General features: G+C 36.8%; 1 protein-coding gene across 1 annotated transcript in view; it reads left to right on the top strand.

The window, feature by feature from the left end:
- The window catches only part of LOC134841515 (leucine-rich repeats and immunoglobulin-like domains protein 2), a 441437-nt gene that overhangs the window by 418329 nt on the left and 5927 nt on the right, over window positions 1–17181 (top strand). The window contains exons 2-14 of the mRNA XM_063857542.1: window positions 716–906; window positions 979–1059; window positions 5535–5603; window positions 5670–5744; window positions 5830–5967; window positions 6468–6833; window positions 6900–7225; window positions 7412–7628; window positions 10992–11680; window positions 13287–13775; window positions 13984–14154; window positions 14439–14648; window positions 14894–15535. Coding sequence (XP_063713612.1) covers window positions 740–906; window positions 979–1059; window positions 5535–5603; window positions 5670–5744; window positions 5830–5967; window positions 6468–6833; window positions 6900–7225; window positions 7412–7628; window positions 10992–11680; window positions 13287–13775; window positions 13984–14154; window positions 14439–14648; window positions 14894–15535 — 3640 coding nt within the window. The 5' untranslated portion in view covers window positions 716–739. The remainder of the gene's footprint in view (window positions 1–715; window positions 907–978; window positions 1060–5534; window positions 5604–5669; window positions 5745–5829; window positions 5968–6467; window positions 6834–6899; window positions 7226–7411; window positions 7629–10991; window positions 11681–13286; window positions 13776–13983; window positions 14155–14438; window positions 14649–14893; window positions 15536–17181) is intronic.

A 17181-nucleotide genomic window follows, 5' to 3' on the forward strand; every position in this document is an offset into this window, starting at 1 on the left:
TATTTATATAGCTTTGGTACGGCCCTATCCAACCTGTGCACGTACCGTCGCATGACGGAAGGGCCCATTTTAATTGACCCCTTTTAAAATTGTAAGGCCATCTAAGGGTAGACGACTCGAGTATCCATACGCGAAAAAATATTTCACTCCGATGCAAAACTTAGTAGAGATCTGGCATCTTCAGCTGAAATTTCTTATGTCCAATTGTTGACAAATCCAGTATAAAACTGAATTTGAGCTTAATTTTATCTATTGGTGTAATTTGTTCACTTGTAGTATTTATAAAGTTTAATTCCAGTATAAAGCTGATCTTGAGCTTAGTTTTGTCCATTGATAAAGTTTGTGTACTTGTTGCAATTGCAAAACATAAGCACGCCGAATTGGTTGACCGTGTCAGCTATAACTTTACTTCATCCCTTTTTCATCTTCCCGTTTGAAGCTAAAGCAAAAAGACTTTTTCATCTTCCCGTTTGAAGCTAAAGCAAAAAGTCTCTCCATCATCAGTATGTTTACAAAATGTTTAGGACAACGTGTGGACAATAAGTGGAAATTAAAGAGTTCAGTAATAAACAGGAGACAATGTCTGAAGCGAGAATGTGAGCTGAGGAGAATTATACTTGGAAGATAATCTAGTTGTACTTGATTATCTTATTATACTTGTAAGTTTAAATTTAATTGTTGAGGTGCTAACAAATAACATTGGATGTGTCATTTCAGAATAAATGAAAAGTTGAGATGCATGGGAACTCGAGTTTCTTTTATCTTCTTTATCCTCGGTGTTTTACACTTAGGAACTTTTGATAGCTGCGATTTTTGTATCTGCAGACGCGATTATGTGGACTGCAGCAGTGGACGATTGAGCGAAGCTGGGGGACTTCAGGGACGATTGAACCGTGTCAAAGATCTGTCAGTTTTTCTTTGGCCATTATTTAAGTGCATTTTCTTTGGCATGATACTCAACTATTTGATTTTCTTTAGTTTTCTGGATAGAAATGGTCTCAAATCGATCTCAAATACTTTGACACAGGAACTCATGTCCTTCAAGTCCCTGAAATTTCTGTGAGTCACATTAATCACATCTTCATTAATTCTTGATCACACTTGCGTGAGCGAGTATCTTGTAATCGGGAACTAGATTTTTCTTGTAAACAATCTTCTTTCAAATCTTTTTTAAAAAAATGAGATAACTTTATTATTGATTCTTAACTTCGCGGCGTCTTACCACTTGGTCTAGTGTTAAAGCGGTTTTTCCCAAAAATTGAACTTTTCTGTTTCTGCTGATATTTTTTCATACAAACTGAGGCTTTTTGAGCAAATTTGATCACAATTAAGAAACAAGTTTCGTTGTGAGCGTGAAAGAAAATATGCACGAAATTAAACAGCAAACCCAATCGTGATCGAAAAATTGAAGTTATATTTTAGGTCACCCTTCAATTTTTTTATTGACCTTTTAAAAGGAGATGTTTTTCCAAAACTGTGACTGACGCAAGGTGCTAAAGTGAGTTCTATAAAATGAATCAGGTAAAACATAGGTTATTATTCACGTTTTTTGCCAATATTTTCTTTTAAAAAATTCCCGGCAAGTCATCAAATTCTGCTGCGATGTATCTGAGCAAGAGGTAGCCATTAGATTTTGCACAGGGTGAAAACATACACCTTGCAATTTTTTTTTGGCTTTTCAAAATTTTGTTAATGTGTTTTCAACGTCGTCCAGTATAGGTCTTGGTGATTGTTTTTTTTTCAGGAAAATTTTTTAAAATGCTCTAATAATTACATTGTTGCATTCATACATCAAATTCTGCTGCGAAAGAAAATATGTGAGCGTGAAAGAAAATATGCACGAATAGAAATGTTAATTCCCTGTTAAGATACAGTTCAATTATATGACGATGCCAAATCGCTGGTATGGCCCTATCCAGCTTGTGCACTTACCGTAACTAAACGGAAGGGCCCCTTTTGTAATTTAGTTTTAAAAAAAAATTATGAATGCGCGTTGGGTATATATGCATTTTTTGAGTTAGTTCAAATTCTTTTGCTTAAGTTAGAATAAGTGTTCCTCGAATTTCAACAGAATGAGCAAATCAAAATTTTGAAAAAACTAACCAAAATTGCTAAAACCTCCCCTCAAAACGTTTATGCCTGCTATACTAAAGGAGTTCAAGAAAAGCTTTCATTTCTTGCCAGGACAACGCCTAACACTATGGAAAACTTAGAAATATGTGAAAATATTATCAAAGAACAATTATTACCTAACCTAGTCGGTAAAGACACTTTAAACCCCCAGTTCCGTGAGATATCTTCCTTACCCCTTAAAATGGGCGGACTTAACATCAAGCTGCCATCCGATCATGAAAGCTACCTAGAATGGTCTAAGGAAACATCACTGGTACTGGAATCTCAAGATCCTATTACAGCAGTAACACAGCAAGAAAAAATATGTACGAAAATAAAAAAATTGAAAACTGATAGAACAAATCGAAAAAAGACAAACCTCATAACTCCTTAAATGAAACAGATAAATACGCAATCGACCTGGCCTCTGAAAAGGGAGCCTCTAACTGGCTCAATGCTCTACCACTGAGCAGATACAACTTCAACCTGAATAAATCAGAGTTCAGAGATGGTATTTACTTAAGATACGGATGGGAACCAACCAAAACCCCACTCACATGTGCATGTGGTGCTGATTTTAACTTGAAACATGCGCTTCACTGTGCAAAGGGTGGTTACACACACATAAGACACAATGAAATCAGAGACACATTCGCCAACCTCATGAACGAGGTTTGCCATGACGTCGAGATTGAGCCGAAACTTCAGCCGTTGCAAGGCGAAAGCTTTGTCAACAATTCAACTACAACTGAAGATGAGGCATGACTTGACATTAAGGCAAACGGACTCTGGGGTTCACGATTCAGCCGCGCTTTCTTTGATGTGAAAATTTTCAACCCCCATGCCAAAACATCGCGAAAACTGCAGAAGGATGCATACAAATACCACGAAACGCTGAAGAACTCCAAATATCAGCAAAGAATTTTAAACGTAGAGCAGAGTAGCTTCTGCCCGCTAATTTTTGAATGCACCGGTGGCGCTGCTCCAACAGCCACGCGGACGATGCAGCGATTGGCCGAAAAACTAAGTGAAAAAAGACAAGAAAGCTACCCAGAATCTATAAAATACATAAGAACTAAAATAAGCTTCGCGCTCCTGAGGAGCTCTATACTTTGTATAAGGGGGTGCAGATCGCTACGCAAAGTTCAATTTATCGACAACTCCATAAGCGCTAATGTAGAGGAAGGACGGCTAAGATAAATTAACATTATGACGATGCATTTAATGCTGATTTATGACTTCATTGCTGATATATATGCATTTTTATATAGCTGGTATGGCCCTATCCAGCTTGTGCACTTACCGTAAGTAAACGGAAGGGCCCTTTTTGTAATTTTGTTTAAAAAAAAAATTTATGAATGCGCGTTTGTATATATGCATTTTTTGAGTTCAGTTCAAATTCTTTTGCTTAAGTTAGAATAAGTGTGCTCTCCAAATACGAACATGAAAATTGAAAGTAGATAAACTTGATGGCATATTTAGTTGCTTAATTTAATGCATTCATCTTTATTGCTGCAATAATTCGAATTAAGCAGGAAGCATCTCATGTCAGAAATTCCGAAGACTAGCGAGCTGCCTTATTTTGAATCTAGGGTCAAGCTTTAAGAAGATATCAAATTTAAACTGATGGAGAGCCTAGCGCAATTGTTACGAATATGAAACAATTCCAAGATATTTCAAAACCTATCGCGCGTTGGAAAGTTTCGTTCCGATAAAACTTATTAGCTTTGACTGTAAGAGTCTTTTATTGGAAATGCATTGCTTCTACTTGTGTACTTACCTCTTCCACCGATTGAAGGCAATCCGAGATATCACTATAAGTTCCCTAAAGACAGCTCACGGAGATTTTAAAATCAAACTGGTCGTAGCGATGTACATTAACGAGCATGAACGAGACAGAAAAACAGCAAGACTCTTGAAATCGAAAAAGGAATGGCAAAAGAAGTACACCTTCTTAGATGTAATCGACGAAACAATATCAGTCCCCCGACAACGAGGGTCAATGGCAGACAGGATTCTGAAGGAAGAGATGCCACAGTTTATGGAAGGCAGCAGAACAAGCATGATGAGATCATGGTCATTGGGAGAAATAACAGTAACAGTACAACAACTTGGAGTTAAGAGAACTTGCAGCGCAGGAATCAAAATGATACCAATGTCCAGTTTATTAGGTGTGAAAACACCTTCAATTCAACTCGGAGCCCAATTCAACGAGATGCGTACTTGATTATATCAGTTTGCTATGATAATTTAAAGAATTCGATTTAGTAATAGATTTTATGAAAGTTATTTTATGCTTTCATTAAGCAGTCTATACCTAGAAATGCAGCTAAACAAATAGGCTCAAGTTAGAGAGTTACAACAAACCCAGTTTCATGTGTATTTTAATGAAAATTGTTACCTTAGTGCAAATCAAATACGCCGGGGATTTAATTGAAAGAACCAAAGTATGACGAACTAAAGGTACGCCATTCATAAACAAGATAAATTTGCTGCTATATATTTGCTTAATTTAAGTTATTGCAGTTATGAAGATGAATAAATTTAACTTAGAGTAAATAACATGTTAATATTTGGACACAGAAGTTTGTGAACACGATCATTAGTGAAATAAAGTAAGAGATAAAATCACTAACCAACTTTTATTCAACTAGTCAGCGGAAATGAGTTGGGATAGAAACATGCTGTCGGGCCCCAATCTGCTCAAAACATTGAAACTTCTGGAATAAAGTAGATTAAGAGACGCTTTGTTAAGTGGCGCAAAAAAAACTTGAACTATAGTTTCGATATTGGATTTTAGTTTTTCATTTCGCAGAGGAATCAGATCTTATGATCCACTTTTCCCAAATTTTTGTCAAAAATATGTTAATATTTTTTTCGTCCTAAAATTAAAAGGTTATCAAGTCTTATATTTTTATTAATGGCGTAATTCGAAGTTTGAGGTTTTTTTAAACACGCACCAGTTTTTTCGTGTTTCCTTGCAATTATTGGCTTTTTTCCCACTGTCAGTTGGCTATGTTTGATTACTTTTTAAGTTCAGTTCGTTTCTTTTGTTAAAAGGAAGGCAAACTGCATTATCAAATAGCAAAGGTGACGAAAACGTGATCGACTTCTAGTTTCGAAATTGAATTTTTATTTTCAGATTTTCTAGAGGATTGTGGTTGTTGTGTAAAAGATCAAAGTTTTAAAACTAACTCGCTGAAAGTTTTTTGATGACATCAATTTAAAAAAATAATAATAATAGTAATCTATGAAACACTGGCGGTTTTATTTCTAGTTGAAATTGAATTACCTAATTTTTCCGTAAAAATTCTGTGTTCAACGATTTTTTCGACCTATTTATTTCCGTCTCATTTTCTATTCACTGCTTCGGCTCTGTGTGATAAGTCGCATTTTACCGTAAGCTCATTTGGTCGTTTCAGGTCTCTTTCCGAAAATGAACTGCAATCATTTCCAGTCTCTATCCTCTCGAAGCTACATCTTGATACACTGTTAGTGACGCAAAGTAGTAGCCCAAATGTTTTTCAACACTCAATTAATGTTGTTTGTGTTTTCAGAAAACTCGAGAACAATAAGCTATCTTCGTTTTTGGGAGGTGAAACTGGAGTATATTCTGTAATCAATCTTGATTTGTAAGTATGGATTTGCATAAAAATCCGTGCTATAATGCAGTGTGTATATAAAATATGCAATCAGCTCAAAACATTTTTGTTACAGGTCATCGAATAACTTTTCTTCTATTCCCACCAGCTTGTGCCAACAGTTCCCCTACCTCAAGTATCTAAATCTAGATAAAAATCAAATACGAGTTGTGCGGAAGACAGATTTGTCAGACTGTTTAGTCCTGGAGACTCTGTAAGTTATACATTTTTTTTTGATTTTTTATGAAATTTCATTTTGAGTTAATGAATGTAGCGAAGACTCTCACATAGATCTTGATTTTTTTCCGAAGAAAGTCTTAATAGTTGTTCACGCTCTTATTATTTTTCGCGGTTTGACTTTTTAAGCTCATTAATTTCCTTTTTTGAAAGGAAGGCAAACTCACTATCGAACAGCGAAAACGTACAGGTCGCGAAAAACGTGATCGACTCTTGGTTTCGAAAGTGGAGTTTAGATTTCACAGCGGGATAGAAAATTTACCTACTGATCCAATTTTCTCAATTTGGATCAGTTTTATCAAAAAAGTGCCAGCCATGAACTTTTCTTAAAGCTCAAGAGTGTTAAGGGCATAAATTTTTTCTTTGCAATTCAAAAGTTTCAAAAAATAAGTCAGTGTTTTTTCTGCTTCCTTGCGTTCATTGTCTGTTTTCTAACTGTCTGTTGGCTTCGTTTTATTTACTGACCATTCCTTTCAGTTCCTTGAACCACAATGCAATTTGGTCAATTGAAAGCGGATCTCTCACATCTGTGCCGCGACTCGAACTTCTGAAACTTAGCGGAAATCTGCTCTCATCTCTTACCAAAAATCAGTCAATTTTCAGAGAGCTTTCTTCTCTCCAAGAATTAGATCTATCCTCTAATCAAATTCACACCCTCGAGTCCCTGTGCTTTGTGGGACTGAAGGCTTTAGAAGTACTCAATTTGAGCAGCAATGCCCTTTGGAACTTGCAGAGTGCAACGTTCTACCATCTGGATTCGCTCACTAAACTTGACATCAGCCATAATGAGTTACGGCAACTTGTGAATGGCACCTTTTTCGGACTCAGCAAGTTAACATATCTGTAAGTTGGTCTAATTTGACATTTAGAATGTTTCATTGATTTTTTTACCGAGTTTGTACTCTTCAGGGATGTGTCTCATAATTCGATCGGGACATTCGGAGGGAATTTGCCCCTGCAGTTTCTTCAAACTCTGAAGACTATCGACCTTTCCTACAATGCAATATCTAAAGTGCTAGCAGTCGGAACAGCGTCTCAGCTAAGGACGCTCAACTTATCGCATAATGCAATATCAAGCATAGCAAACAGTGCCTTCGCAAATCTGATATCACTAGAGAGTTTAGATCTGGCCCAAAATTCACTCCATTCCTTCGAAAAGAGTTCACAAATCTTCTTGTTTTTGACCAGGCTGCTCAGTTTAAATATATCCAGCAACCCCATCAAAAATATCCCAGGTTGGTTGCCTAGGATTTCTGTTTAATATCCTCATTTTTACTTGCGTGTTTCAATTATAAGCTTACAGAGCTCAGGGTTTTATTGAGCAAGTTTTTTTAAAGCATCAAACATTTCAAAAACGGTATTTTGAACGATAATGTCTTTGCCATCGCAATTGATTCCAATGGACGAACTCCGTGTTACAGGTGTGATTTTCTCGGAATTACCGCCCAGCCTTAAATATCTATACCTGAGGAACACATCGCTTTCGACTCTTTCTCAGAAGTCGGTGACTAAGTCTAATCTTCATAGCCTGGAGAGATTCGAAATCTCGACGAAGAATTTCTACTGCGACTGCAATGCCAAATGGATCGAATCATGGCTTCTTGGCCACGCTTTTTTCGACGCAAGCTTCAACATAATGTAAGGTTACGTCAATATTAAAAAATCAACCTTTTTCTAAAATAAAGATTAATTGTGTCTGGTTGCTGCGCGAGTTTAAAACTGAATGACTCTAGTTTTTTCTTTTTTGATTTGAATTTTTGGATGCTCAACTTCATTTCCTATCTCAGAATTCATTTGTTTGTATATTTTGAGGTATAGATAGGAAAATATATGTGCTTTATGTATTTTTTATTCTAATTTAGATCTTATTCTTCTGAGAAAGTCTTACTGGGTACTTTTTTTCCAAATATGCCAACAGAAATATGAAATTTAGAAATAACAAAGGGTGCGCTCAGGAGTGCTATATAGGTGGTAAATGTATGTATTCGGTAAGAGTTGTTATGCTGTGATAAGTGTTCTTCGCCGATAATTTGGTAGATCTTTAAGAGTAATGAACGTAGTGAAGACTCTTTATACGTCTTGGTGTTTTTTTTTTCAGGAAAAATTCTTAAAATACTCTAATAAGTACAGATGTGCATTCATATCTGTTGATGCATTTATGATTGCTCTTAGATATGTAGGCACTTTTTGAATTCGCTTTAAATTCATATGCTGAACGTGCTGTCAATAGCACTCTCCAATTGCGAACGTGGAAATGGCGCGAAAAAACGGGAACGATTTCTAGTTTCGAAAGTGGATTTTAATTCTTAGATTTCCAGCGGAATAAAAACTTTACCTGTTGATCCAGTTTTCTTAAGTTGTGTTAATGTTATCAAAAAAGCGCCAATCATACATTGTTCCAGCAATTCAAAGAGCTTAAAGGGCATCTATTTTTTCTTCGAAATTCGAAAGTCAGTGTTTTTTTTTATCTTTACTTGCGTTCATTACTCTTTTCCAATTTTCGATTGGGTATATTTGGTTTTTTAGAGTAATGAACGTAGTGAGTACTCTTATATTGGTTTTGCTGATTTTTTAAAGAGTCTAAAGAGTCTGAGGAAAAAGTCTAAAATTTTGTTTACGCTCAATTTTGATTTTTCGCGGTTTGACTTGTGATTCGTTTTCAAGTTCAGTGCATTTTCATCGTTAAAAGGAAAGCAAACTAACTCCACTATCGAACAGCAAAAGTGTAAAGATTACGAAAAACGTGATCGTATTCTGATTTCGAAAATGGATTTTAATTATCAGATTTCGCAGCGAAATAAAAGTTATACGTAATAATCCAGTTTTCTCAAATTGGGTTAATAAAGTGTCCGTCATGAATGGTTCTACAAATTCAAAGAGCTTTTAAGGTCATCTGTTTTTTTCTTCGAAATAAAAAAGTTGAAGGTTTTTGTCTGTTTTCTTGCGTTCATTACTCTTTTTCGACTGTCAGTTCGCTGTTTTTTACTTTTTGTGGAGCGACCGACTGTATTTATCATCTAATTGTTGCAAGTAATTGTGTTTGTTCGCAATTTTTTAGTACAATTAGTCGATTAATCTTTTAGTCAACAACCCACATATTTTATTGGTTTCCTTGTCTTCTAGCCTATTTAATCGATCGGAGAATAGTCTCCTTGAATAGTAGACTGGGGTTTGGCAAGCGCTCTATTCAGAAAAAAGTCAAAGTTTTTGTACAGTTTGTAACTCTAATTTTGAGGCAGATTTTAACGTTGTTCAGACTTTTTCATAGGTCGCGATGATTTTTTTCCCAGGAAAAGTCTTAAATATTGTTTAGGCTCGAAATCACGTTTTTGCGATTTGACTTCTGATTTCTTTTCAAATTCAGTTCACTTACTTTGTTAAAAGAAGGAAAATTTTGAACGTCGAAAGTGTGAAAGTCTCAAAAAAACGTGACTGACTTTTAATTTCGAAAATGGAATTCAATTTTCTGATTTCCAAGTGAAATTAAAATTTTAGTTATTGAACTAGTGTTCTGAAAATGGATTAAATTTATCGAAATTGTGTCAATCATAAATTGTTTTTACAAATTTAAAGAGCTTGTTGAAATTCATCTATTTTTTTCTTTGAAATTCGAAAAAAAAATTTTTTTCGTAAAGCAAGTCAGTTTTTTTTTGTTTATTTGCGTTTATTGGCTCTTTTCCAACTGCCTGTTGGCTATGTTTTATTTGTCTTGGCTGTTGTAAAATATAATCTGTATAGTTTTTATCTTGTATTATTTGCAATCAGAAAAAAGTGGATTTCGTTTTTCATCATTGAGCGGTTTTCACATAGTTTTCTCGCTGTTCCTCAGGAATTGCATGCATTGCAGACAATATCAAAACATGAATTGGAAACTAATTAAATGTTTAGCTGGTTAAGTGTCATTGAATGGTGTGATGAGAACTTATTGAGGTCATGTGGTTTTTGAGTTTTTTTCAGGAAAAAGTCTAATTTGATTACACTCAAATTCGTTTTTCGTTTTTTGGTTTTTGATTTTGTCATGTTCAATTCCATTGTTTGCTAAAAGGAAGGCAAATGGCGTTCTTCATTTATGACAGTGAAAATGGCGCGATAAAACGTGAATGACTTTTTGTAAGTGAATTGTAGTTTATATTTTTCCCAACTGAATAACAAGTACCAATTGACCCAGTTTTCTCTAATTAGGTTAGTATAATGAAAGAAAATACAATCAGAAACAAGGAATGCCGGTTACTGTGCAAATAGCATAGAATGTTCCGACCATAGTCTCAAAAATATTTAAAAAAAAAAGTTTTTTCTAATTAGTGTCGTTTTTTCTGCTTGGTGTAATGAAAAGATCTCAAAAAGATAGATAGAAAAATTAGAACTTAGGCATGTTGGCCAATCATATTAAAGTAGGCCAATTGGAAAACATGTTTGTAGAAAAATGACTAGAAAAAAGTGAAAGTTTTTAAATTTTTTGCAGAGAAACTTTTGAAGTTTTTGGTTCCCAAAATGAAGCTTAAAAACTCCATAAACCAGTTTTACTTGCTTAAAATTAAGTTTTAAGGTCTTAAATTATGCATATTTTAGCTGTTTTAAGCCTGCTCGATTGCTTTATTCGCTCAAATTAAGACGAAAATTCAAAAATTTCAAACCTTTTCTCGACACTGGGACAATTTTTAAATGCTCGAATCACGACTGAAAGGGCTTTAATATGATATATTACTCAGCGCAGTCCAATGATTATTGGTGGTAGCTGATGTTGCGTGGAAGACAAAAAGAAAAAAGTTAAAACACACTCGAATACAAAGTTCCTCCCTATTTTCAATGGTCGGAACAAAAAGACTTTAAATTCAAAGAGCCTAAACTTGAATTTTTTCTTCGAAAGTAAAATAGTGGAAATTTATCAGGAAAATCATTCATTTTTTGGTTTTCTTGAGTTCATCGACTGGGTTTCAAGTAATGCAAAGTTCGTCTTTTCCTCTTTCTCAAGTTTTTTTTTTAATTTGGAAAGTTTTTAAGATGTGCATATCCGGACGAATTGAGAGGACAGTCTCTGATGAGTGCGAAACATTTGCAATGTGGAGAGACATCAGCCAGGCCCCACATAGAGATGCAGCCCAAGTCCAAGTCAGTGATCAAGGGCAGCTACACTTCTTTTCTATGTGTGGCCAAATCCAGCGGGTCAAACAACTCGCCAGCGATTGAATGGACCGTGAACTCGAAGCTCATTCTACCCTCAGATCTAAACGATCGTTTCAGTATAGAGACTGAACTGGACCGTATTCCGACTGCAGATGGCCACGGGACCATAATAATGTCCTCGAAGGTTGTGTTGAGGAATGTCACAAATAGCGAAGAGGGATCTTATGCATGCTCAGTTCACAATGAGTTTGGATCTGTTTACTCAGAAGCGGCTGAGCTGAAAGTAAACGTGAAGCCCTTTTTTACTCTCCCACCTCGCAATGTATCTGCGAGGTCGAAAGGACCTGTCGAACTGGAATGCGAAGCGAGTGGAGACCCAAGGCCGGAGATAAAGTTCAACAAAAATCATCACGGAAAGTTTCCGGCTGCTTCAGAAAAGCGACTGCAGTATTTCAAATCCAAGTACTACATCAGTGACTTGCAAAGACAGGATGACGGAGTTTACACGTGTGAAGCGACTAATGCGGCTGGGAATGTATCCAAGGACTTTTACATAAATGTTCTAGGCAAGTTGTTTTTCTTTGTTAAAAGAGTCAGTATTCTCGGAATAAGTGTACATACATTTTGTGTCCCTTACACATCCAGTGCTGATTGAATTTATCCAGACAAAACCAATTAAACTTGAAAATTAAAACGCGCTTTTCTCAAATTGGGTTGACTTTTGGCAATAAATGTTGCTAGCAGAATAAATATGATGCGATTCATTTTGCAAAATTCGGGCACAAAGTTTTTGCTCATGATTAATGCTGCTAAAATTCGAAACAAGTTTTGTCTTCATCAGGGGCGGATTTAGGGGGAGGGGGATGCCCCCCCCCCTCAGGGATTTGAGCCCCTGCCAACCCAAAGGGTCCCCCTGTACTATTTTGGGATATCCAGTTTTGGCTGACGGACCCAAAATTGTTTCTAATGGCGCCTATGGCGACAATATTTACTAATTTTAGGGGGGAGCGCGCGCAGAAAAAATGCCATTAAAAAAAGTTCTGCAAAAAAGGTCTAAAAACGCTATTTTTGGCATATTTTTTCAAAATATTGCCTGCAGCGCAGAAGTTTCGGCCAAAACAGTGTCTTTTTAGTGCTTTGGGAGAGCTAGGAAAATCAGCTTGGTCGACCTATAAAAAAAGTTCGTTTCAAAATCCCCCCCTCCCCCGAGAGAAAATCCTAGATCCGCCCCTGGTCTTCATCATTTTTCATTTTCTGTCTAAAATCAAAATATTGAGAGAAAAACCCGTTTTTAATTTCAAGTTTTATGCGGATAATTTAAATCAGCGCTGTATTCCAACCCTTGCTCGCATTTCGCCCCTGAAAACAAATTTCACCCTTACATGCACTTCATCCTTTACAAACATTTCGCCCCTTACACAACACATCCAAAAATGGATGTCTTAAAATAGTACCAAATGGAGAGACCATTTCGCTAGTCAGGGGTCGGAATCCACTTCTGCACTTGTCACCTAACATTTAGTAAATTCCCTTAATGATGAGGGGAAATGTGCAACTTAAATTAATTGGGCCAAAAATTGCTCCGTTCCAATATTCATAGCATTCACACCATTGTGGTTTTTCCCTTAGGTAATTTCGCTTGTTTTTGCTTTACGAAAGTTTTTTTTATGGCAATTCGTTCAAGAGTCGATGAACGTTAGTCAGAACTTATATAGGTGCTGATGGTTTTTTCTTTTTTTTTTCACGAAAAGTCTTAAAATTTGTTCAGGCTCAAATTAATTTTTTTCGAGCTTTCACTTGTGGTTTTTTTTAAATTCAGTTCAAGTCCTTTTTTTCAAAGAAAGAAAAACGCCACTATTGAACGGCAAAAGTCTAAAGTTTGCAAAAAACGTGATCGACTTCTAGTTTCGAAAGTGGAATTTAAGTTTCATATCTCCCAGCGGAATAGAAAATTTACCTATTGATCCAGTTTTTTCAAATTTGGTCAATTTTATCGAAAAAGTTTTAATCATAAATTGTTCTAGAAATTCAAAGAGCAATAAGGTTTTTTTCTTTAAAATTCGAAGGTTGAGATTTTGTTTAAAAAATAAGTAATTTTTTCTGTATTTGCGTTCATTGACTCTTCAAACTGTCTGTTGGCTATGTGTATTAAATTTCAGTTGCGTGTTTCAGAAGTGCCAGTTTTTCTGCAGCAGCTATCCGACATAGATACTATAGTAGGAGGGAGTGTCGCACTCCCATGCTTGAACGAGGGGGTTCCCAAACCGGAAATCCACTGGTACAAAGACCAGCGTCTGCTCAACTTCTCCAAGAATGGAAGCGCGCCTGGTGGCTTCATATCCAGGGGCGAGATGCTAGTGATTCCACATGTTAATTTAAGTCACTCGGGCGAGTATACGTGCGAGTTGCTGAACCAAATCGGAAGAGTGACTGACAGGGCCAACATTCGTGTGTTTTCGTCCAGTGGAGTTGTTCAGAATAGGAGACAGAATAACAATGATCAGGGTTTTTTTGACTACTTTGGGGAAGGGTCACCCCTGAGTGTGACGATTGGCATCATCATGATTATAGTGGTATGTTGTGTGGTGGTCACTTCCTTCATCTGGGTTGGCATCCTCTACTATTGCAAGCAGAAAGCACGCGGCCAGACCTACAGTTATGGTAAGATAGCGCGCAGAACAAATTTGATAGCATTGAATGTATAGGTGACATTACTTTAGCATTTAGAGGCTGGAAATTTTGTTTCCCATTTTCATTATTGTTTCTAAATGCTTTTAAAAATTGTTTTGAAAATATTGATGAAAACACTGAACTAATGTTAATTTAATTTGCGAATGTTAAAATGATCTGAACGTTTGCAACTGTTTAGATCGCTCGGTAGATGGAGCCAGTTTCATTCTCAGATCAGCCACTGCAATCAATTCTTCTAATCTGGGAACGAAGCAAAATAGCACGAGCAAGGGAGGCGAGTCAGGAAGCATCTCCTGTGCCTCAAATTCAGTCAGAGACAACGAGCATCCTTCTTTCAATCCCGTACAAGGTTAGTAATACGTATTCTATCAAAAAAAACTGAATCAACTTCAAAAAGCCGATAACTCTCCGAATTGAAATCTCACCAAAAATATTTAATCCGATTCAATTGGTGATAAGCGGCTTGAAATTGTGAAAAAAAAATAATAAAAACTGTCAACATAAATCGCAACTTATACCATCGTATACTTTCTCGAAAAAAATGACAAAATAAAATTTATGTGCGCTAATGTTTTGAAAATCCTAGATTTGCCGCTGGACGCAATTGTACATATTTTGCCATTTTTGTTCCAGGAGTATCCACTACACACTTCTTCTCGGCCGATTCCCCGGACGGACTCCCAATTGGGGCAAGGGGGCGCCCGACGAGAGGGGGCACAGCTTACTCTCCCTTCTCACAAGCTGACCGTCACTTCCTTTCGGGTCCTCTGATCTCGTCCGCGATGAGCTACGACAACTTCCTCGGTGCCAGTCACATGCACTCTGCACCAGCAGAGCACTCAGGCAAGTATACTTAATTTTTCTTGGTCTGTGGCGATGATAGCAAGGAACGTGAGCAAATGGAGTCGAAACTGAATCAATGTTGTTTTCGTGTCGGATCTCCAGCCCAAAATCAATACTCTCGACATTTGCAACCGATGATATTAGTCTTTCCTTTTGCTGTATGGCTTTCGAAGCTCGGTCTGCCTATCGGAGCTCCATTTTGTCGTGCATTTTGAGGGTAGAATTCTCAGTTTAAACTTGTTTAGGTGCGAGCTTCAACAGTTTGGAAATAGGAGAAGCCTTCATAGCTGGTCCAGCACCTGTTCCATTTATCCAGACGGCACCGCCGGACGAACCTACTGAGCGAAGTATGCATTCTTTGTCGCAGGCCAACCTTCGAGCACTAGATTCAGCAGCCACGTTGTCGAGAACCCGCGCCACTCATCTTCAGGAGCCGAGAAGTGTACAAATAAGGGCAGCTGCCGAACACAGTGAGCACAGCACTGGAGGGGCCAGTGATTTCAGTAGTCGAGTGTCAGCAGATCGCGGACACTCGTTAGGCAATTCAGAGCACCCGACAAGTATTCCAAATGTGGGCGCTTACTACAACAATAGACTGCCCTCGAATGCAGTATCGGAGACGCCTTCTTATCTGAGGCATTACAATAGATTCTGTGATCATAACTACCAGCCAAATGTGAACGTCCTGGATCTTGATGAATCGACAGTTTGTCCAGATAGTTCGGTGCCGCCTCGGGGATTGGAAGCATCGCCAGCGGTAACCAGGTCCTCCTCGCATATCAACACCGGTTCGAATCTCACTCGGAGCTTGACCAGTCCAGATGATGGGCAAGCATATGACGGTGTGCACATGACGACTGTATTTGCACGATCTGATACTCCTCACGGTTTGTTTATTATCAACTAAGCTCGCGTAGGCTCGAATCTGATAGATGATCAAACTATTTTTTCCGCAAGCATAGTGTCATGAAATTCACTGTTTTATGCAATGTAACTCGGAAATAAACGTTCTCTTTTAGGAGCGTTTTTGCTTCAATGCATAGCATGGACTTTTTAAAAGCATCTTGAGCTGCTTTTTTGGCGGATAGTGTTAGTATATTTCGAAGCTACCGTGGCGCAGATCCAAAAAAGTGAGGCTCCTAAACTCTAGGTCGGGGTGCGATTCCTGTACGAGATCAAAGTTGAATTTTTCTTATTTTGTCTTTTTTTCTCCTGATTTCACTTTTTTAAGATTCAATGAACGCAGTGAGGTCTTTTAAGATCGTGATTACACAAGCAATGCTTGTGTTATAGTATGAACTATATATATATTTTAACCTAAGTCGCAAATATTGTTGCGATAAAATGTGTTCATTTTGAAAGTGTACAATTTGGTCAATAATCAGCTATTAAGTACAGCCAATGCTAAGGATTTTAACACAGACTATTATTGTTCCCCTTTGTAACGAAAGTAACGCAATTATTGTGCTCGGGTGGGTTTTTTCTTCAGACAAATTTCGACTTTTTAAATGGCCATTTTTGCCAGGATTTTCAAAACTTTTTCAAAGAATATTGTTGTCTTGAGCTTAATTTTGGAAAGATTCTTCACCTGTGATCTTTTTTCGTAATGTTATGCGGGTTACAAATTGCAATTTTGGCCAATTTGGGACAATTAACGCGCGATATATTTCGCGCTATTAACGCATAAGCGGACATTTAATCCGTCAGAGAAACCGTTCCAAATTGGTTGAAAGGAAGCTTATTTGCCATAATTGATTTGCTACTAGGAGCGAAATTTATCACTCTGTACTTAATATGGCGTGTGGATGAATGATTTTCACAAAAAATCTCAAAATAAAAAAACTTAATTCTATTTTTATTGCATTTATTTTTTCATGCTATTACTGCTGCACAAACTGCTCTATAAAATGAGGCATGTTAGTTGGTAATTTTTTTTTTCAAATTGACTGGTTTTGCTAATGCGTTTGATAATTGGCGTGCGTCACATGAGAAATTTTGTAGACTCATTCATTTTTTCCCAGTAGCGTTATCGGTCATATAACGAACTTTTTTTTCCAACCTAACTCGCAAATATTGTTGCGACTTTTGTAACAATATTTGCTGTATTGAATTCGCTTACTAAATGATTAACAATTTGTTGCACCTTTACAGCTTATTGAAAACATGTGCTTTAACATTCGAATAGTTATAATTTTACACAGTTGATGTATTTTTAATTCATCAAGTGAACCGAAGAAAGCTATTTGATTCAAACAACATAACAATAGTAAAATCTCGATTTCAGAAATTTTCTAATTCAATATATTGCAATTTTTTGAAATGCATAATTTAAACATCATGTGGCTTTATGATTTGCGATTTATATATATGCAAAATTGTATCTTTTTGTATTTGATGCTACTTTTGCTGCTTCGAGTTGGCAACTTATTAGCATATGTAGCTGCAATTTTTGGCTAGTTTTTGGGGATTTTAAGCATCCGTGGCTGAATGGTTAGTGCGTGAGACTCAAATTTGCTAGATCGCAGATTTTTGC

Source organism: Symsagittifera roscoffensis, chromosome 3, assembly GCF_963678635.1.
Source record: "Symsagittifera roscoffensis chromosome 3, txSymRosc1.1, whole genome shotgun sequence".
Lineage (NCBI taxonomy): Eukaryota > Metazoa > Xenacoelomorpha > Acoela > Convolutidae > Symsagittifera > Symsagittifera roscoffensis.